The 21,739-nt window shown below is 52.6% G+C and overlaps 1 protein-coding gene across 1 annotated transcript in view; it reads left to right on the plus strand.

Annotated features, from left to right (window-relative positions):
• The first annotated feature begins 4,421 nt into the window (after positions 1 to 4,421).
• Positions 4,422 to 21,739, plus strand: part of HMCN2 (hemicentin 2) — a 145,571-nt gene continuing 128,253 nt past the window's right edge. Inside the window, 1 exon segment of the mRNA XM_047830705.1 lies at positions 4,422 to 4,677. Within this exon segment, the coding sequence (XP_047686661.1) occupies positions 4,422 to 4,677 (256 nt within the window).

The raw sequence follows: 21,739 nt of genomic DNA on the forward strand, positions 1-21,739 counted from the left end.
GAGGCAGGCTCTTTCTGCCCTGATGACAGCATCTGGGGCTCGGTGGCACATGAGCTCCGTCCAGGGGCCTGGGTGGCTGGGAGCAAGTCTTAAGAGCTCTTGGCTCTGGTTTAGCTCCTCTAATTATTTGTTCTTGAAAACATGGGGATGGGCAAGGGTTCCTGTGTCTCTTGAGCTGCTCAAGTATTTCTTGGGACAGTCTCAAACCATTCTTTACGGTACATGTGACTTGGAGGCTGGTTCCCTAGAAGGACCGGATTCGGCAGTAAATCACTCAAGTGATTGGAGCCCTTGGCAGTCATGCAGATTCTAACTTCCTGCCTCCTCCTTCTCCTCAGTAGCTCGGACTCCCTGCTAGCCCTGTCCTCCAGGGCCCTCCCTTCATTCTTTAATTCCTCCCCAGAAGAGAGAAAACAAGGCTTTGAGACTGTTTCCACTTCTCAGGCCCTGGGCGCGTGTCCACAGAGCGATGGGCAACCGCACCTGTTCCCCTACATGGTGGTTTTCTCTCGAATCCCACTTTGCCCAGGCAGTTTGGCTAATTATGGATGCGTCGGCTAGGATTCTTCAGCATTACACAGGCGCTAAGTGTCTGAAACTTGAGGCCAAGTCCGGCCCGAGGAGCCGCGCTCCAGACTCCACGTTAGTTCTAGAAGTTCTGCTTGCTGGGAGCCCTGTACGAGGCACCCCCACGTTTCAGAGGCAGCGTGCAGTGGTGGGGCGGATCACAGGCTCTGGGGGAAGGCAGCTGTGATGCAAAATCCAGCTCGGAGGCAAGTCTTCACCTCTCCGAGCCTCAGTTACCTCATCGGTCACGGGAAGAGTAAATATTGACCTTGGCCGTTGTTAGAGGGGGATCTAATGAGGACGTGATCTCCGCAGAGTGCCTGGCACTCAGTAAGGGTTGGCCAAATGCCCTCCACCAGAGGGACGGGGCAGAGTCCCTCAGGAAGAGGGCTGGGCGGGGCGAGGCGGGAGGTGCTTGTGAAAATCAGAGAATCGAACGGGGTCACACTACGGTACATTTAGGGCATGGGACACAAGGAAGGCCCACTGGTAGGGAGGGGCCGCTTTTCTTGGGCCAAGTGTCCAGAGCCCTGGGTTCTGATCCAGCCACCCATCTGGTCTTGGTTCCCCAGTGTAGACACAGTGGACGGGACTGGATTTCCAAGCCAAGGCTGAGGGCGGTGGGGTGAACAATAACAGTGCATGTTTCCTGGATGGGCCAGGCCCGCGGTGTTCTCCACAGCAAACATGTGGTATGTTAGGAAACAAAGAACTCCTCCGGGACCGCTCCTTCTGGAAATAGGGGAAAAATGTGGATTATCGCCAGTTCAAAAATGTGGGCTCCCAGGTGGCCTGGAAGGTCGGGATGGAAATCGATTGATAAGGCTGGGTTGTTTTCTCTGGGCCTTCTGCTGTCTTGCTCGGTCCTGGGGCCTTGCCCCCTTGGGGGACCACAGTTACAATCTTGGTCAGCGCTGAGCATCTGGAGAGGCCCATGCTTGGGGCAGCATACCTGGACGGAGCGACGGGCACCTGCCCAAGGCTCTCTTCCATGGCCAGCGGGGAGACTTTGTCTCCATGAGCGGAGACGGTCTTTCGAATGTCTTTCGAATCCTTCCTGTGCCTCCTAGGGGCTCCTGGAGGCGGTTCTAGAATGGCGCGAGGATGCAAGAACCATAGGGGGTCCTCCCGTTAGCCCCCCTCCCGCTCAAATAATTCTATGGATGGGGAAACCAAGGGCCAGAGAGGGGGAGGGCCGCGGTCAAGTTCACAAAGCTATTTCAGGACTCAAATCCATGATCCCACAAGCCCTCGGGATCCACCCAAGGAGACGCATCTTGTTTTCTCTGGGGTCAGCTCTGCTCTTACGTCCTTGGGGGGTAGGTTTATGGCTTCTTGGTGCCTGCAAGTTCGACCCTCTGAACTTCTGCCGCTGTGACCTTTCTGAAATGCAAAATGCAAATTGGATTCAGTTGCTTCCCTCCCTGACACTCTTCAGTGGCTCCCCCCCCCCCCCCCCCCCCCCCCCCCCCCCGTGCCTTCGGAGGAATCCCACACTCTTCACAAACCAATTAAGTCCTTCAGGATCTGGCCTTCGCCCCCTCCTCTGCCGTCACCTGTCGGTCACACTGGGCTAGCCGTGGGTGACTCGTGACTCCCTGTCTTTGCACATGCTGTTCCTTCTCCTCCAATGCCCTTCCCCTCTTGTTCTGAAAGGCTTCTCAGGCTCACTCTGCGGCCTCCTGTGACCCCTTAGGCTCAGCCACTCCTTCCTCTGAGCTCCCAGAGCTCTTGGTAATTCCTTTATTAGCACTTATGTCACTGACTTAGAATTATTTGTTTACTTGTCTCTTCTCCCCAGGGTAGGAAGCGTGTCTTCTGCATCTGTGTATCCCCCCTCCCCCACCAGTGCCTAGCAGAGTGCCTGACGCCGGGCTTAGGCTCAGCCAATGTCTAGGGAGTCAATGACTCGAGGAGTTGTTTGTCCCCAAACGTTCCCTGCACTGTGCCTGAGATGTCACCGTCCGTGAGCCCTGCCTGATCCTGGCTCCTGTTCGCCTTTGGGGCCTCTCTTCTCTCTCCAACAGCTGGCCCAGCCCTGCTCAGGCTCTGGAGCCAATCACGGCTTTAGCCCAGGGAGATTTAAAGAGCCCGCGTTCGGAAGTGCAGGTGACACAACCTTCCGTGAGAGCAGCGGGGAGTTCGACTCTCACGGGGCACTTGGCTCCCACCACACCCCGAGAGACAGGGAGCCCCATGAAGATGGTTTCCCCTGGGCTCCAGCCCTTCTTATATAAGGGCCCGGCCCTGGTCTAGAAGTGAGTCCCCGAGGACACCCAGGGACGACTCCCCTCTGCCGCCCACCGTTACCAATGCCCAGCTACCAGGCCTCTCTGATCCCCACTGACCCATTCATGGGGCAGACCTTCCTTGGGCACCTGTCGCGTGCCAGGCACTGGATCTCTGCTGCCACAGAGCTCACAGCCAGTGGGGGGGGGGGGGGAAGGGACAGATCTACAGACATGGCCCTGGTGATAGTGTGGGCTGCGCTAGGACGAGGGGGGGCAGACTGTGGGGTCACAGAGCAAGGGCACTGAGGCAGCCTCAGAGGTGGGCTATGAGCTGAGATTGAAGGGGACTTTCTCCTGGTTGAGGCTCTGAAGGGGCAGGGGCTGGAGAATGCCCCCCCCCCCCCATCCCAACAACCAATCACAGACCCAGAGCCCTAAGCTCTGTCTAGGCGGCTGCCTGTCCCTGTAGGTTCTCTCAGAGGAGGGACCGGGTGGGGACGAGCTGCTCTCTCTCACATGGCTCTCATAAACCAGGCAGAGGCTCACTGTCACTTCCTTGTCTATTCGGGCAGCATGTGGTGAGTCCCACCCTGTGCCAGAGACTGGGCTGGGAACTTGGGGCTCACTGGGGGAACCAGACACAACCCTGCCCTCAAGGCGCTCAGAGCCAGTGAGGAGAGAGGTGTAGAAACAGGCCAGGAGATCACAGAGGGGCGACCCTCATCCTCTGGAGGAAGTCTTACAACACTTAGGGGAGGCAGCAGAGCCCAGGGGCTCTGGAATCTTTCCAGATACGGCTTCTATCCCTGTCTTCGGTATCTGAGAGCTGACTGACTTTGGCAGATCTGACCTCGCCTGTTTGCAGCGGACCGCGAACCTCAGTTTGCTCATCTGTAAAATGGGGTTGTGTTCGTGGTTTCCCTCCAGGGTTGTAGCGAGCGCTGGAGGGAGTAGTAACTATGTAAAAACGCTTAGCACACAGTAGGGGCTCAACTCAGGGGGCTTGATGATAACGGTAATAATTGCAACAGTTGGGAAGCGAGGACCTCTGCGGAAAGAAAAGGCCTTGCGGTCTCCGCGTGTGTTGGGGAGGGGGGGAGGTTTAGGGGGATGGGTGGGGACAGCAACAAAACAAGGCCCCCTGCGGCCAAGCCTCCGGGCGGGCGGTCGCGTCGCCCCTCCCTCTTCCACCCCCACAGCGGGGCGCGCCTTCGGCGGGAAGCGCAGGTGTCCGCGGCTTCCCCGAGCGTCCCCATCCCTCGTCGCCTTGGCGGCGGCCCCAGCTCCCTTCTGCCGTCCGCCCCGCGTCCTCCGCTAACCTCGGGTCTGGACTGGTGAACGGCGGGGCCGGGAAAATTTGAGTCACGGTGGGGCGGGGGGGGGGAGCGGAGGAGGCGGGCCGTGACCCTGAACTGGGTGGGCTCTAGGACCCGCCTCGGGCTCCCAGCAGGGGGACCCGGCGTGAGCCCGCGTGCCGCACGCACCGGCCCGACGGAGGGAGACGCCGCGCCGCAGCCTCAGCCGCGCGCCGCGGCCGCTGGGTGCCCCCGGGACGGTCGCGCTCGCGCAGCGACCCTCGCGCCTCCACCGCCGCGGCCGCCGGCCGCCCCGGCTCCGCACGCGATGCCCCGGGCGCCGCTCCTGCGGCTGCTGCTGCTGCTGGCGGTCTCCGCGGTGGCGGCGGTGGCCGGCGAGCCCGGGCCGGCGCTGCCCCTCCCCACGGGGGACGCCACCCTGGCCGTCGTCTTCGATGTCACCGGCTCCATGTGGGACGACCTGATGCAGGTGCTCGACGGCGCCTCACGCATCCTGGAGAGCAGCCTGAGCCGCCGCAGCCAGGCCATCGCCAACTACGCGCTGGTGCCCTTCCACGACCCAGGTAGCGCCCCCGCGGACCCCCTTCGCGCCGCGGGCGCCCCGTCGTGGGCGCTCACCCATCCCCCCACCCCCTGCCGCCGGCCGTCGCGCCCTGGGCGCACCTGGAGGGCCGCACGCTGCTCCGCGGCCGGGCGGGGGCGCCCTCTCCGCACATGCGCGCTGGCGGACCCCGCGCCTGGGGCGGCCTCCCCTTGCCTGCCCCCGGGAACCTGCTGGCTCCCTGCCCCGCGCCTCCCGGGTTGCGGGGTTGCGGACCCAGGCCTAGTGACCGAGAGCCAGCCTCTTGGCTGTGGGTCTTAAGCAGGTGACCTCACCTTCCTGAGCCTCGCTTGCCTTAGTAGCGAAACGGGGTGGGAACTGTCCCCAACCCTCGCTGAGCCGTTGATCACGACGCATTCGTGCCCAGGGCCTGGCACGCGATGAGCCTTTGCGCGGTTTGCGTTTTGACTTCCTTGTTCCTTTCTTAGACTTTGCAAGGGCTTCGGAGGCCAAAAGGGCCCCCAGAGGCAGGCAAACAAACCCACCCCTGCCTCGGTTTGGCCCTCGGTTTTCCCTAGGAAAACGGCAGCTCCTCCGGGGGGCCTCCACCTGCCCGATTCTCACGCCCCCCTGCGCGCCGCGCTGTGTCCCCTGCAGCCACCTAACTTTCAGCTCAGCGTTAGGGGCACGGCCTTGAAAGGGTCCCTGGGAGACCCCACGGTGGGGAGGTCAGGGAAACCGCTGCGGTGTCTGTGCAGAGCTCTAACCTGGGCAGCGGGACCGCTTTTTCGCCAACATTTTTTGGATGAGAAATTTCAGATTTACATCAGAATGGGGAGGGGGGAGGGCGGAGGGCATCGAACACCTATCTGCACCCCCCCCCATCCTATGATTAATGTTTTACAGTTTTATCAGCTCTCTCCATCGAGCCACCTTTCCATCCAGAACGATAGCTTTATAAAGCCAAAAAACACAATAAAAATGGCAGATTCCTTGCAAAATTGGACTACAACGTGCCTTGGGCTGAGAAAATACGCAATGGCCCAAGGCTATATGAGATAGGAAGCCTTTTGTTGTTGTTGTTGTTGAAGGATTTGCCTTTATTAATTACCACAGCATCACAGATTTGCAAAATGGGCAACAGTGGGTGTGATATAATCCCCACGCAGCCCTCAGGCTCTGCTTCCACGAGTTCTGGGTTCTGCGGAGCTCTGCTGCTCAAAACCCAGAGGCCAGGGGGTCTAGAAAAATATTTCTGGGAGCATTAAAAGGATAGCTCCCACCTCCGGGTGGCGGGCAGTTGTGAAGCCATGGGGTATGGGGTGTCCTGGGGTTTCAGCTCAGACCCAAGTCACCCTCTGTCCAACCCCCCCCCCCCCTTTCTGGATCATTCTCGGGCTTCCAGAAGCCATCGCCTGGAAAGAGCTGAGAGATCATCCAATCTACCCGTTTTTCTTAAAAGTGAGAAACTGAGTCTCAGGACACGGATGGGGCTTACCCAAAACCACCTGCTAGGATGATGTAATTTCGGATTCATGACCCACATTTGTCTCTAAAATGCTTGGTCGCATCGCAGGGCAGGATAGGAGCCTGCTGGAGCCAGACATAGCGTCCCGGGGTCCAGGCTGGGGCTCCTGAGGGCTGTTCTCCCTGCCCCCCTGTAGCTGCAGGCTTCTGGAAGCTGCCAAATGATTACCACCCCCCAGCCTTTCCTCCCTTCCCTGGAAGCTGAGCAGCTGTGCGTGCGACTCTCCAACCTTCACTGAGTCCTCTATGAAACAAAAACCCCAATACCCCGCCCCGTCCCCCCAAACCACCCTCCCTACAGACACCCCCAGGTCTAGGCACCCCAGCGTTTACTGAGCCCCTTCCGTGTGCCCAGCCTTTGTGTGGCCCCCAGTGTGAAGGGGGCAGGCATCCTGCTGGGGACAGGCCAGGATGGGTCAGCAAGGAAGGGCCCTGACCAAAGGCTCTCTGCGGAAGCAGCGTTGGAGCAGGGCTTGGACACGCATGAGCGTTCATCTGCTTTTGACCGTGTGCCTGGCCCTTGCTGGGTGCTGGCCATGCAGCGGGGGTGGCGGTCTCCCTGAGTACGTGGAGGGGGGCTGCGTGGTGGCTGACATGTCCGGGCAGGTGTGTGTGGCAGCTGGGAGCGTAGGAGTGAAATGGGAAATGGGAAGGTGGGAAAGGCAAGACTGGTCCCGGCTCTGACTTGAGCACTGGGGGGTTTGGAGCACTTCGATTTCCTTGTATGGGCTGCGAGCGGCCACCGAGGGTTTCTGAGCAGGGATTAGACGGTGGTTTACATTCAGCTGTCTTTTGAATCGGCCAGTGGAATTCTCTCTGGTGGAAGAGAAGCTTCAGAAACAGGGCTTTTAGCTGACTGTTCGGGCCCCCAAGGCCCCCATACATAGAGGGTCTTCTTAAAGGAGACCACCGCCCCCCCCCCCACATCCTAAACCCAGAGGGCCAGTCTTTGTAGGGCGAATATCAGTGGTTCTGGACTACAAGTGTTTGGAGAGAAACCAGGACCTGTGCTTTGAAATATTCTTCAAGTTTTTTTTTAAGTTTATTTATTTTGAGAGAGTGGGGGGAGGAGCAGAGAGAGAGAAAGAGAGAGAGAGAGAGAGAGAGAGAGAGAGAGAGAGAATCCCAAGCAGGCTCCACACCACCAGCACTGAGCCCGACTCAGGGCTTGAACCCACGAACCACAAGATCAGGACCTGAGCAGAAGTCAGACGGTTAACCGACGGAGCCACCCAGGCGCCCCCTTCTTAAAAAGTTTTTAAATGAAAGAAAGTGCTGTGTTCCCATCCTAGACACTTAGCGTTTTGGTAACGGTTTCATCTTGGCTGAAAATTTAGCTCGTTTTCAGGTTTTCGTTATTAGCGTGTTGCCAAAAACACCCCCGTGTGCAAATAAGTCTCTCTGTCTCTGATCGGCTTTTTTTGCAGGATTCGGTTTCTGGAAGCGGAATTCCTAGGCCGTTTTTAACACACCGAACGGGTGGGCAGCTCGTCAGATTGTTTTCCAAAATGTATCAGGAGTTGAAACTTGCACCAGGAGGCTTTGAGGGGCCAGTTTCAGAGCAACTACCTGCCAACGCTGGGAATTAAGATTAAACCGGTTTTTTTTTCCTAATTCAAAAAGATGGAAAATACCTCCTTATTTTAATTTCTAGTGAGCTTCAGTACATTTTCAAGGGTTCACGAGATTTGTGTGTGTGTGTGTGTGTGTGTGTGTGTGTGTGTGTGTGTGTGTGAGTTTCTTCTTTGGCAAGTTGTTTGTGCCTTTACTTGTTTTTCTGTTGGGGTGTTGGTGGTTTCCTTATCAGTCACTGTGAGGACTTTATATTGATAATATTAACTGTTTTTTTGTTAAGTGGTTAGTATATTTCCTGATTGCCTTTTTTTTTTTTAATTTTTTTTTCAACGTTTTTATTTATTTTTGGGACAGAGAGAGACAGAGCATGAACGGGGGAGGGGCAGAGAGAGAGGGAGACACAGAATCAGGCTCCAGGCTCTGAGCCATCAGCCCAGAGCCTGATGCGGGGCTCGAACTCACGGACCACGAGATCGTGACCTGGCTGAAGTCGGACGCTTAACCGACTGCGCCACCCAGGCGCCCGTTTGCCTTTTAATATTTGTGATTCCTGGTGTTCTGAGTTTTAAACACGTATGTCGCAAAATCGATTGACTTTTGCTCTTTGTAGTTTCTTTGCCTACGTGCTTAGAAAAAAATTTTCTTTTCTGTCACAAAGTCAGTTAGGTACATGTTCTAGATTGCTTTTCATCGGTTTTCTCCTTATATTTCAATCTTTAACCTGGAATTTTTTAAAAAGGTGGTGTAGAGGCACCTGGGTGGCGCAGTCGGTGAAGCGTCCGACTTCAGCCAGGTCACGATCTCGCGGTCCGGGAGTTCGAGCCCCGCGTCAGGCTCTGGGCTGACGGCTCGGAGCCTGGAGCCTGCTTCGGGTTCTGTGTCTCCTTCTCTCTCTGCTCCCCCACCCCCCGTGCTCTGTCTGTCTCTCTCCCTCTCTCAAAAGTAAATAAACATTAAAAAGAAAACCCCTTTTTTTCCCCCTGCTTTACTGAGATCCAAGGGACGCATAGTGTTGGGTTAGCATCAGGCAATGCGACCTGTTGATTTCATGCGTGTGTATATTGCAAAACAATTACCACCATAGCGATAGCTAACACCTCCGGTCACGTCCGTAATTATCATTTCTTTTTTGTGGTGAGAACATTTAATATATGCTCTTTGGCCACGTTCAAGTATATGATACAGTATTAGCTCTAATCACCATGTTGTACGTTAGAACTCCAGAACTCATTTGCCTTCTTCTTCTTCTTTTTTTTTTTTTTAATGCTTATTTATTTATTTTTCAGAGGGGGGAGAAAGAGTGAGCGGGCGTGAGCAGGGGAGGGGCAGAGAAGGAGAGAGAGAGAGTCTGAAGCAGGCTCCACGCTGACAGCCGCGAGCCGGACGCGGGGCTCGAACTCACAGACCGTGAGATCATGACCTGAGCTGAAGTCAGACGCTTAACCGACTGAGACACCCAGGCGCCCCTCTCCTCTCTGTTGTGGAGTTTGGCTTTTTCAGATCCCCCATGTCAGGGAGATCGTACAGCATTTATCTTTCCTGGTCTGACTTATTTCACTTAGCATAATGCCCTCAAGGCCCATCCATGCTATGGCAAAGGGCAGAATTTCCTTTCTCATGGCCGGATAATATTCCATTACGTATACCACATCGTCTTTATCCATTCATCCGTTGATGGTTAAAAAAAAAATTTCAGGGGCACCTGGCTGGGCTCAGTCCACGGAGCATGTGATTCTTGATCTCGGGGTTGAGAGTGTGAGCCCTACAGTGGGTGTAGAGATAATTTAAAAAAGTAAAAAAAAATCTTAATTTTTTAAGTTAAACTTAATGTGAATATAGTTTCGTTTTATTTTCTTATTTTTAGCACAGTTTTATTTCAGATTTACAGAGTTCTTACGAAGATAGTACAGAAGTCCCCGTATGCCCAACTCCTTGTTCCTATTATAATATCTTACGTTACTGCGGTACATTTGTCACAGTTGACCAACCAAGATTGATGTATTATTATTTTAATTTTTTAAAAAATATATATTTTTGAGAGAGAGAGAGACAGAGCATGATTGGGGGAGGGGCAGAGAGAGAGGGGGAGACACAGAATCCGAAACAGGCTCCGGGCTCTGAGCTGTCAGCACAGAGCCCGACACGGGGCTCGAACTCATGAACCGAGCCACCCAGGCGCCCCGACTGACGTGTTGTTATTAACCAAAGTCCGTTCTTTATTCACAGTTCCTCAGTTTTCCCTTCATGTCCTTTTTCTGAATCCCATCCAGGATCCCACATTATATATTCGGTTGCCATGTCCCCTTAGGCTCCTTTGGCTGTGAGAGTCTCTCAGGCTTTGTTTTTGATGACCTTGACGGTTTTGATGAGGGTCACTCGGACGTTTTGTCCCTCGGCCGCGATTTGTTTGGTGTTTTTCTCCGGTTAGAGCGGGTGGTGGGAGGGAGAGCACACGTGCAATGCCATTCTCGCCGCGTCCGGCCACGGGTGCACGCTGTCGATACGACGTATCACTGTTGATGTTGACCTCGGTCCCACGGCTGAGGCGTCCGTGGTCTCTGCTGCCAAGTGACTCTTTCCTTTCTCCCTTTCCGTACTGTCCTCTTTGGAAGAAAAGTCCCTAGGGGCAACCCACACTGAAGAATGGGACATTGTGCGCCACCTTGTTAGGGGTGGAGAATCTGCATAAATTATTTGGAATTCCTCTGGATCGGAGCCTTGTCCCTTCTTCCCCATTTATTCGCTCAGCCAATCCTTTACATAGCTTGCATTTATTATATATTTATTTCGGACACCGGGTTGTAATCCAGTGGTGCTTTATTTTTGTAGCTCTGTTTTTCTTTTTTTTTTCTTTTAAATTTTTTTTCAATGTTTTTTATTTATTTTCGGGACAGAGAGAGACAGAGCATGAACGGGGGAGGGTAGAGAGAGAGGGAGACACAGAATCGGAAACAGGATCCAGGCTCCGAGCCATCAGCCCAGAGCCCGACGCGGGGCTTGAACTCCCGGACCGCGAGATCGTGACCTGGCTGAAGTCGGACGCTTAACCGACTGTGCCACCCAGGCGCCCCTGTAGCTCTGTTTTTCCAGCTTTGGTCATTGGAAGCTCTTTTGTTGGCTCTTGGGTGTGTGTGCAAGTGTGTGTGTGTGTGTGTGTGTGTGTGTGTGTGTGTGTGTGTGTGTGTGTGTTTAAGCACTATTCTTACTTTCTGGCACTACAGACGTTCAAGACCCATCTTCTGTATTTCCTGCCCCAATCCTGGATGTAACAATGTATCCAAGAGCCCCTGGCTCCTTTTATTGAAAAATGGTGTCAGAAAATAGGATCTGGGTGCTAGGGGTGCTGGGGCGTCACTGTTTCTAGATCATTAGCTGACAGAGCAAAGAAATAGGTGCTGTATAGTAACCTGCGTGTATACCTGTAGCTGTGAGTATTTACCTGTGTCTACACTGAGCCGTGCGTGACTTCGTACCGATGCCTCCAACTCTGATTTTGTTACCACTTGGATCATTCCAGCCTCCTCCCCTTGCCGATCTATGAGCCCCGACCCCCACAGGGACAAACCTGGCTCCCAGCCCTCCCCCCCCCCTCCCCCGCAGCCACCTTGCGTTTATTTAACTGTTATGGAACTATTTATGGAACTGTTCAGTTCCACTGTACGTAGAAGTGGTGGGAGCGTTGTTACTTTGCACCCCACGGGAGACAACCCTGTTAACCAGAGGACAGTTCTTTGGCCTTTAGTCTTACAGACTTATTTCCAGAGCGATTTAGGTCAGTCCCTGATCTGTAATCTTTTTATTCATCTGCTTCCTTTTCAAAATACTCTTGAACATTTATTCTGTTACATTTTTTTTTTTAGTGTTGATTTATTTTTGAGAGAGAGAGAGAGAGACAGAGAGAGAGAGAGAGAGAGAGAGAGAGAGAGAGACAGAGCATGAGCAGGGGAGGGGCAGAGAGACAGGGAGACACAGAATCCGAAGCAGGCTCCGGGCTCCGAGCTGTCAGCACAGAGCCTGACGTGGGGCTCGAACTCAGGAACCGTGAGATCATGATCTAGGCTGAAGTCGGTCGCTTAGCCAACCGAGCCACCCGGGTGCCCCGAACATTTATTCTTTCAGATGGCAAAACAGAAGAACCGAGTCCACTTCCAAAAAAAAAAAAAAAAAATTCCTGTTATGATTTTGCTTGGAATTGTGTGAAATCTTGATTTGGGGAAAATTGTCATTAAATTAAAATCGTCATTAAAAAGTTCGGTTGTTTCCATCTAGGATGCATGCCTCTTCCTTTGTTCACATATTTATTTCCTTTCGTAAGGAGTTATAGTTTTTTTTTTCTCCCTTATACGTTCCACCCATTTCTTTTAAAGATCATTTCTAAGTATTTTGTTTTTTGTTACTATTTTGACTAGGAATTTCTTTTCCATTACATTTTTTGCAAATGAGTATTGCTGGTATGTTGGAAAGCAATTCATTTTCATATATTCTGTTTCCAACGTTCTTGCTGAAGTTGTTTTATTTTTTTTAACTAGTTCTAATTTTTTGGGTAATGGCTCAAGTTTCCATTGCCTATCGAAATTATAATATTGTCTTGCTTTTCCAATCAAATATTTCACTGATTTGAAATGCCTTTTGTTCTTTCTCAGCCAGAACTTTCAAAAAAATTTTTATGTTTATTTTTGAGAGAGAGAGAGAGAAACAGAGTATGAGCAGGGGAGGGGCAAAGAGAGGGGCAGAGAGAGGGGAAGACACAGAATCTGAAGCAGGCTCCAGGCTCGGAGCTGTCAGCACAGAGCCTGATACAGGGCTCGAACCCACGAACCGTGAGATCATGACCTGGGCCGAAGTCGGCCGCTTAACGGACTGAGCCACCCAGGCGCCCCCAGAACTTTCAGAACAACGCTAAATACACAAACAACGGCCGTGGTCATTCTCGCCTTGCCTCTGATTGTGCACTGCGATGTGACGTTGGCTCTCGGTTTGAGGTTTTCCTCATCAGGTGAACGAGGATGATGCTTTCATTCCTAATTTACTAAGGGTAAAAAAAAAAACCACCCCAAAACACAAAACCCCGAACAGGGATGGGCGCTGAATTTTAGCCAGTGACTTTCTGGCTGTTTGAGGTATTTGTAAGCTCTTTTTCCTGTTGACCTATTGATATGGTTCCTTCGTCTCTAACTACTTCCACGTTCCTTCCAGAAGCCCTGCTCAGTTGTGGATTATTCTTTCGTATACAGCTGGATTCCATCTGCCAGTGTCTCGTTGGGGAGTTTTGCATTCTGTTTCAGCTCAGATCAGTAAGTGACATTCTTTCTTTGTGCCCTCTGTCAAGTGTTGGCATCAGGGCTTAGCTCTTTTGTTTATTTAAAAGCAATTTTAGGGGCGCCTGGGTGGTGCAGTCGGTTAAGCGTCCGACTTCAGCCAGGTCACGATCTCGCGGTCCGTGAGTTCGAGCCCCGCATCAGGCTCAGGGCTGATGGCTCAGAGCCTGGAGCCTGTTTCGGATTCTGTGTCTCCCTCTCTCTCTGCCCCTCCCCCGTTCATGCTCTGTCTCTCTGTGTCCCAAAAATAAATAAACGTTGAAAAAAAAATTTAAAAGCAATTTTAATGTTTATTTTTGAGAGAGAGAGAGAGACAGAGACAGAGCGTGAGCAGGGGAGGGGCAGAGAGAGAGGGAGACACAGACTCCGAAGCAGGCTCCGGGCTCCGAGCTGTCCGCACAGAGCCCGAGGCGGGGCTGGAACTCATGAACCGCGAGATCACGACCCGAGCTGAAGTCGAACTCTTAACCGAGTGAGCCACCCGGGTACCCCTTGTCTTTTTTTTTTTTTTTAAAGTAAGCTCTACACATGGCCCAGGGCTCAAACTCACAACCCCAAGTTCAAGAGTTGCATACTCCATGGACTAAACCACCCAGGTGCCTCTATTTATTTATTTATTTATTGTAAAATTTTTTTTTTTTATGAAATTTATTGACAAATTGGTTTCCATACAACACCCAGTGCTCATCCCAAAAGGTGCCCTCCTAGATACCCATCACCCACCCTCTCCTCCCTCCCACCCCCCATCAACCCTCAGTTTGTTCTCAGTTTTTAACAGTCTCTTATGCTTTGGCTCTCTCCCATTCTAACCTCTTTTTTTTTTTTTCCTTCCCCTCCCCCATGGGTTCCTGTTAAGTTTCTCAGGATCCACATAAGAGTGAAACCATATGGTATCTGTCTTTCTCTGTATGGCTTATTTCACTTAGCATCACACTCTCCAGTTCCATCCACGTTGCTACAAAAGGCCATATTTCATTTTTTCTCATTGCCACATAATATTCCATTGTGTATATAAACCACAATTTCTTTATCCATTCATCAGTTGATGGACATTTAGGCTCTTTCCATAATTTGGCTATTGTTGAGAGTGCTGCTATGAACATTGGGGTACAAGTGGCCCTATGCATCAGTGCTCCTGTATCCCTTGGATAAATTCCTAGCAGTGCTATTGCTGGGTCATAGGGTAGGTCTATTTTTAATTTTCTGAGGAACCTCCACACTGCTTTCCAGAGCGGCTGCACCAATTTGCATTCCCACCAACAGTGCAAGAGGGTTCCCGTTTCTCCACATCCTCTCCAGCATCTATAGTCTCCTGATTTGTTCATTTTGGCCACTCTGACTGGCGTGAGGTGATACCTGAGTGTGGTTTTGATTTGTATTTCCCTGATAAGGAGCGACGCTGAACATCTTTTCATGTGCCTGTTGGCCATCCGGATGTCTTCTTTAGAGAAGTGTCTATTCATGTTTTCTGCCCATTTCTTCACTGGGTTATTTGTTTTTCGGGTGTGGAGTTTGGTGAGCTCTTTATAGATTTTGGATACTAGCCCTTTGTCCGATATGTCATTTGCGAATATCTTTTCCCATTCCGTTGGTTGCCTTTTAGTTTTGTTGGTTGTTTCCTTTGCTGTGCAGAAGCTTTTTATCTTCATAAGGTCCCAGTAATTCACTTTTGCTTTTAATTCCCTTGCCTTTGGGGATGTGTCGAGTAAGAGATTACTACGGCTGAGGTCAGAGAGGTCTTTTCCTGCTTTCTCCTCTAAGGTTTTGATGGTTTCCTGTCTCACATTTAGGTCCTTTATCCATTTTGAGTTTATTTTTGTGAATGGTGTGAGAAAGTGGTCTAGTTTCAACCTTCTGCATGTTGCTGTCCAGTTCTCCCAGCACCATTTGTTAAAGAGGCTGTCTTTTTTCCATTGGATGTTCTTTCCTGCTTTGTCAAAGATGAGTTGGCCATACGTTTGTGGGTCTAGTTCTGGGGTTTCTATTCTATTTCATTGGTCTATGTGTCTGTTTTTGTGCCAGTAAAAATTTTTTATTAAAGTTTTTATTTATTTTTGAGACAGAGAGAGAGCATGAGCAGGGGAGGGGCAGAGAGAGAGGGAGACACCGAATCTGAAGCAGGCTCCAGGCTCCGAGCTGTCCGCACAGAGCCTGACGCGGGGCTCGAACTCACAGACTGTGAGATTGTGACCTGAGCTGAAGTCGGACGCCCAACCGACTGAGCCACCCGGGCGCCCCTCTATTTATTTATTTTTAAGATTAATTTTTTTAAGTCAGCTCCACGGGCCCAGTGTGGAGCCTAACACAGGGCTTGAACTCACGACCCTGAAATCAAGACCTGAGCTGATGGGGCACCTGGGTGCCTCGGTTAAGCGTCCGACTCTTGATTTCAGCTCAGGTCACAATCTCACAGTTTGTGAGTGTGAGCCCTACATCGGGCTCTGCACTGACCGCGGATCCTGCTTGGGATTCTTCCTCTCTCTCTGCCCCTCCCCTGCCTCTGCCCTCTCTGTCTCTCAAAATAAATAAAAACTTAAAAAAAAAAAACAAAAACCTGAGCTGAGATCAAGAGTCAGATGCTCAAACGATTCCGAACTGTACAACCTGTATGAAGCTCTCCTCTCAGTGTATTTCTTATTTCTATGTGGAATCTCATATCTTGCAGTGTCTTGTAAATAAATATTAAATTCCACCCTTTTCTTTTTTTTTAATTTTTAAATTTTGTTTTTGAGAGACAGACAGACAGAGCATGAACAGGGGAAGGGCAGAGAGAGAGGGAGACACCGAATCTGAAGCAGGCTCCAGGCTCTGAACTGTCGGCACAGAGCCCGATGTGGGGCTGGAACTCACCAACTGCGAGATCATGACCTGAGCTGATTACCCGATTAACCGGTTAACCGACTGAGCCACCCAGGCGCCCCAGGGCTTAGCTCTTTTAGTTAATAACTATAATTATTAAGTTTTCTCCCCAAATTGCAAATTAAAAAAAAAAATTATTCATTTATTTTTTGTGGCCACCTCTACATCCAGCGGGGGACTTGAACTTAACAACCCCGAGATCCAAAGTCACATGCTCTGCTAACTGAGCCCGACAGGCCCCGAATTGTAAAATTAATACACGCTTGTAAAATATTGTGATAATACTGCTCTCAGGGGATACAAAGACTTGGAATAATTTTGCATCCCTCCAGACCACGTGTGCGTGTAATTCACTCCTACACATAGATGCGCTTGATTTTTTTATGACACAAAAAATGGGATCATACGATGCGTAGTGTTCTGCACGTTGCTTTTCTCCCCCATGCAACACCCCAGCGATCTCTTTCCACGTCAGGAAATATAAATCCACCTCATTGATTTTAACGACTCCAAAAGATGCGACAGAAGGGATCTTCATTTATCTGGGTCCTATCTTGATTTATCCAGCCGCGCCCATATTGTGGGAAATAGATGGCTTCCAGCTCCTTTCCCACAAACACTCACGCGTTTGCAAACATATCCGAACGATAGATCCCAGGCACGCCGTTGCTCTGTGAAGGCACGTGAGCGTTTTCAGTTTTGGTAACGATGGCGAGATTGTCCTCCAGAAATGCTGTACTGCCCGCCCTCCTGGCACAGTATGAGACTGGGTTTTTCCCACACACCTCGCCGGCATCGGGAGACATCATTCTTCCCTGGTTTGCTAATTTGCCGGGTGTGAAATGGTGTCCTGTCTTAACTTGCATATGTTGGATCGTTGGTGGGTTCCAGCATCTTCTCCGGGTCACCAGGCGCACCGTCAGCTTTCCTCAGGGAGGAGGGGTGTCAGCCTCCTGTCACCTCGGAGTGCCTTGCTGTTAACCAGCCTCATGAAATAGATCTGATTGGTTCTTGCACTGAGGGGACGGTCCACCACCCCTGGCCGCCCTCCCCCCTCCCCTCCGTGCGTGCTTCTCACCTTGGAGGCTGGGGGCTCTGAGCTGCCTGCGAGCTGTGAGCTGGGTTAGGCACGTCCCCAAGGAGAAGTGGCAAGTTAAGGATGCGGTGGGTCTGAGGGCAGGAGGCTGCCTGAAGGGGCTGGGCTGATGCATTAGGCTGGTCCCCAGGGATCCCTGACAGACCCCCCCCCCCCATTCACTCGCTCAATAGGCAATTCTCGAAGGATGACCACGGGCCAGGCGGGGCTCCAGCTTGCCGTGGCCCACAGCAAAGGGCCACGTTCGTTAACCACAGTGTGGTCCCTGATACAGAGAGGCCTTAGCTGCTCTGAGAGGTGGGGATACGTGGATGATGTTTGAGCCGAGATAGAGAGGTGCTGGGTGGGTCGGGCAGAGCCCGTCCGGGCTGGGGAGGAGCACTGAAGGCTGCGGGGACAGCGGATATGATGGCTCTGAGGCTGCCAGGAATGTGGATGTGAACATCTCCTTAAAGACGGCAGGGATTGGCCGATGCGGACACTCGGGGCAGAGCCCGACTCCATTGGGAGTTGGGGGCGAGGGGCCCTCCGTGCGGATCTGGACTCCTGGACACCAAGGAGGAGGTGGAGGAAGGTTCTGGGCCATACTGGCTCTTTGGACAGTGCCACTTGCCCAGCCGTTTCCTGCCCCCACCGTGTCTGTCCTTTGTGGGCGTTTTCAAGGGAGTCGCGTTCACCCAGCCCTGGGCTCAGGAATTGTGGGGAGCCTAGCAGGCTAGACTTCACTTTCCCCAGCCCCTGCCTGGTAGAAATGGGAAGTCGGTGTCCCCGAGAGGGGATGAAATTGTGCCCGCGATGGTGCCAGACTGTGGGACCCTACCCCGGGGTCACTGCAGCTGGAGGAGGGGGTGGGCGTGAATCCAGAATTGGCCCCAGGACTCCCGCCCTGCTTTTAAGGGGGAGGGGGGAGGGGCAGGCCCCAGGAAGAGTCCTTGACATGAGGTCGTTCGGAGGCCGGACCGGCAGTGCCTGGCTGGAGCCCGGACCGACGTCACGGGGGCACAGGATTCTGGGTAAAGGGCTGGAGCATCACCTGGGTGTGATCCTGTGCGTGATCCTCTCGTGTCCCAGGGGCTCCACACCCTCCTCTGGTCAGGGTGGAAAAAAATCCGCCTGAGGAGAGATGGTTCCAGGCCAGGCTTCTGGGGCTCAGATGCTCAAGGGCGGCACAAGTGGAGCCAAGGTCACGGGTTTAATGATTTTTGCAGCCGGGCGGTCGTTGAGACCTTGAATGTGGGGCTGGATGGACCCACTTTGAATCCCACCTCTACTGCTTGGGTGGTGGTGGTGGGGGGGGTCACCTCACCTCCCTGGGCCTCAAATTCTCATCTGTGAAATGGGGACAATAAACAGTTGACTTCTCAGGGCAGAGAACGGCACCTGGTGCTTCGTACATATTAAAAGGGTGGTAACCGTCCCCATCATCATCGTCACCCTTGTTTTTGGAGGCAGCCCAGCCGGTGGCAGAGGGGGCCTTGGGGGCGAACAGGTGGGTCTGGACGTTGTGCCCTCCCCCAAATTCATGTCCTTCCTAGAACCTCAGGATGCGACCTTATTTGGACAGAGGATCATTGCAGGTGCGATGAGTCAGGATGGGGTCATACTGCGGTAGAGTGGGCCCTTATCCAACACGATCGATGCCCTCATAAGAAGGAGAGACGCAGGGACAGCACAGGGAGAAAGCCCTGTGACAACGGGGGCAGGGCCCGAGTGCTTTCCCAGCCAAGGAACGCCGAGGGTTGCTGGTGTTGCCTTCAGAGAGAGCACGGCCCTGCCGACACCCGGATTGTGGACTGCTGGCCTCAAGAACTGCAAGAAGGGAAGTAGTTCTGTTGTTAAAAGCTACTGAGTTTGTGGTGGTCTCTTACGGTGGCCCCAGGACACTAGCACAGACGTTAACTATCGCTTACCAGCTGTTTGACCTGCACTGAGGGCGTTGTCTCCTCTCTAAGTCTTGGTATCCTCCGTGGTTACAGGGAGATATTTATTACGAGAACTGAGCTCAAATTAGCAATATCATGCTAGCCAGGCCAGCATGCTAAGGGGTGGGGTGATGAGAGCTTTTTGTCCAGAGCCAGCCCTGCCTGGACAGGGTGAAGGAAGGAGATGGGGAGGCTCGCGAGACCCCTTTCAGTGGGTAAACTCATATGGGGACGTGTCAGGTGGCTTGGCCTCTCCTGCCCTGTCCTGGCACCTCAGTCTGTCCCGCTGGAAGATGGGTCTTGAAATGGTCATCCTGCTGAGAACACCCGGTCCTGGTGGGGTTTCAGGATGGATGAGGTGCAGCCGGGCCCAGGAATGACAGATGAAAGCTAGAGGCCAGCGTGAATTAACGACAAGAAGGCCTCTCTCTTTCTGCCTGCCGCTGCGGAAGGGAGGGTGGCGGGGAGACCAGGTGGCAAGGAGACCTCCAGCCCCCCAGCCCCTTCTTGGCATCTGGGAAGCCAGCACTGCCGTAGGGTGTTGGGACCTTCAGTAACACCCTGTGCCCGGAGCCGGTTTGGGGATTATCTCTTCAGTAAAAGGAAGAAATCCCAGATTTTGCGTGTGTGTGTGTGTGTGTGTGTGTGTGTGCGCGCTCTCCTGAGAGCGTTCTTGATTCAGATGTTGAGGCAGGCATTTAAAAAACTCTTGCCTTCTGGGGCGCCTGGGTGGCTCCGTCGGTTAAGCGTCCGACTTCGGCTCAGGTCATGATCTCACGGTCTGTGGGTTCGAGCCCCGCGTGGGGCTCTGTGCTCACAGCTCAGAGCCTGGAGCCTGCTTGGGATTCTGTGTCTCCCTCTCTCTCTCTCTGCTCCTCCCCTGCTCATACTCTGTCTCTCTTTCTCTCAAAAATACGTATGGAAAATAAAACAAAACCTTTTGCCTTCCATCTTAGCCGGGGTCGTGCCCTCTGTCTTGAGAGCAATCACGGACACTTTTGTCCGTCTGGCCAACCCTGTCTCAGTATGGCCAACTCCTCTGCATGCCCCAAATAACCACATTCGTTCCCTGCTTCATTTTGTATTTGTTTCCCTGGGAGACGGGCAGCCAGCGTGTCGTAGGGGGAGGGTCTGGGATTCGGCACATGTTCTCTGTGTGTTGATCTTACGCCTGGCCTTGTTCTGGGACACAGGTTACAAAGGTAAGTGAAACTTTGTTTCGACCTGGGGCTGCTCAAGCAATTTGGAGTTCACTGATGTGTTTATTCAGTTACTTATTTGAACCGGGTTTGTTGAGCGCTTACCGCGGGCCAGGCGCTGAGCTCGGCTCGAGGCCTGCGGTGGAGAACAGAAGAAGGGGTCACCGTCCGTGGGGGAATATCCCGTCATTCTTGCACCAGATCTTCCCAGCTGACCTTGAAGGACTCCCATCTCCTCTCTGGACTTCAGTTTCTCCGTCTTTAAGAAGATGGGAGTTTTGGATCTCTTTATCTTCAACCTCGTTAGGTTTGGCACATAGGTTTGTGGTCACATTGGTTTTATTTGTTTTTTTATTACAATTTTTTAAAATGTTTATTTATTTTTGAGAGAGAGGGTCAGAGCGTGAGCGGGGGAAGGACAGAGAGAGAGGGAGACCCAGAATCGGAAGCAGGCTCCAGGCTCCGAGCCATCAGCCCAGAGCCCGACGCGGGGCTCGAACTCACGGACCGCGAGATCGTGACCTGAGCTGAAGTCGGACGCTCAACCGACCGAGCCACCCAGGCACCCCCGGTCAAGTTGTTTGTTCCCAAGTCCGTTCTTGCTGGAGACGGGATGATGGAGGCTGTGGGAGGCAGGATAGATGGTTATTTCGGTAACCCACAGAGCCTGTAAATCCATTATTTGACACAAGCAAAGGGGCCTCGCTCGTGTAGTCAAGGTAGGAATCTTGACATGGAGAGATTATCCCAGATTATCTAGGTGGCCTCACTGTACTCACGAGCCTCCTTGTAAGAGGGAGGCAGGAGATCAGGGTCACAGAAGGAGATGCCGCAGAGAAGCAGACGGGAGAGAGAGGGGCTTTGAAGATGTAGGAGGGGCCACAGTCCCGGGAACGCAGGCGGCCTCTAAAAGCTGGAAAAATCAAGGAAGCAAATTTTCCTTTAGAGCCTCCAGAAGGGACGTGGCCCTGCTGCTACCTTAACTTTAGCACTTCTGACCTCCAGAAATGATGTGTGTTGTTTTAAGACACTAAGTTTGTAGTGATTTATTAAAGCAGCAGTAGGAAACTAACACAGAGGCCAACCTGAAAATCCCTTCCAGGGCTTTCCAGTGAACTCGGACAAGCCTCCCTGGCTCCTGAAATTTTCCAAGTCTGTGTTAGCCACACGGTCCCTGGCACTCCTCATGCGCTGGCCCAGTGCTTGGGACGTAAGGAGAGGATGTCCCTGAGCATTGCTGAGGGGTGTGGGGGAATCAGGACGAATCTTCCAGAAGAATCTTCCTGTCTCCCAGAGCGCAGACTCTCCGAGAACAGCCTTGGTCGTGGAAGGCTAGACCTTAGATGGTAGTTCTGGCATCCTCCCCCCCTCCACCGTAGGCCCCCCCCCCCCACTTTGGGTTTCTCAATCCGGTAAAATTGTAAAAAATAAAATAAAATAAAAATAAAAAAGCTAAAAGGAAAGAAAAGCGAAGGAGTTGACAGGGGTGACCAACTTTTGATCTTGCCAAGTAGAACCGTGAACAGAGTCAACTCCCCGAACAATCATTGTCCCTCGATGAGAGAGGGTGATCCTCAACCCCCCTCCC

This window comes from Prionailurus viverrinus, chromosome D4 (genome assembly GCF_022837055.1).
Source record: "Prionailurus viverrinus isolate Anna chromosome D4, UM_Priviv_1.0, whole genome shotgun sequence".
Classification (NCBI taxonomy): domain Eukaryota; kingdom Metazoa; phylum Chordata; class Mammalia; order Carnivora; family Felidae; genus Prionailurus; species Prionailurus viverrinus.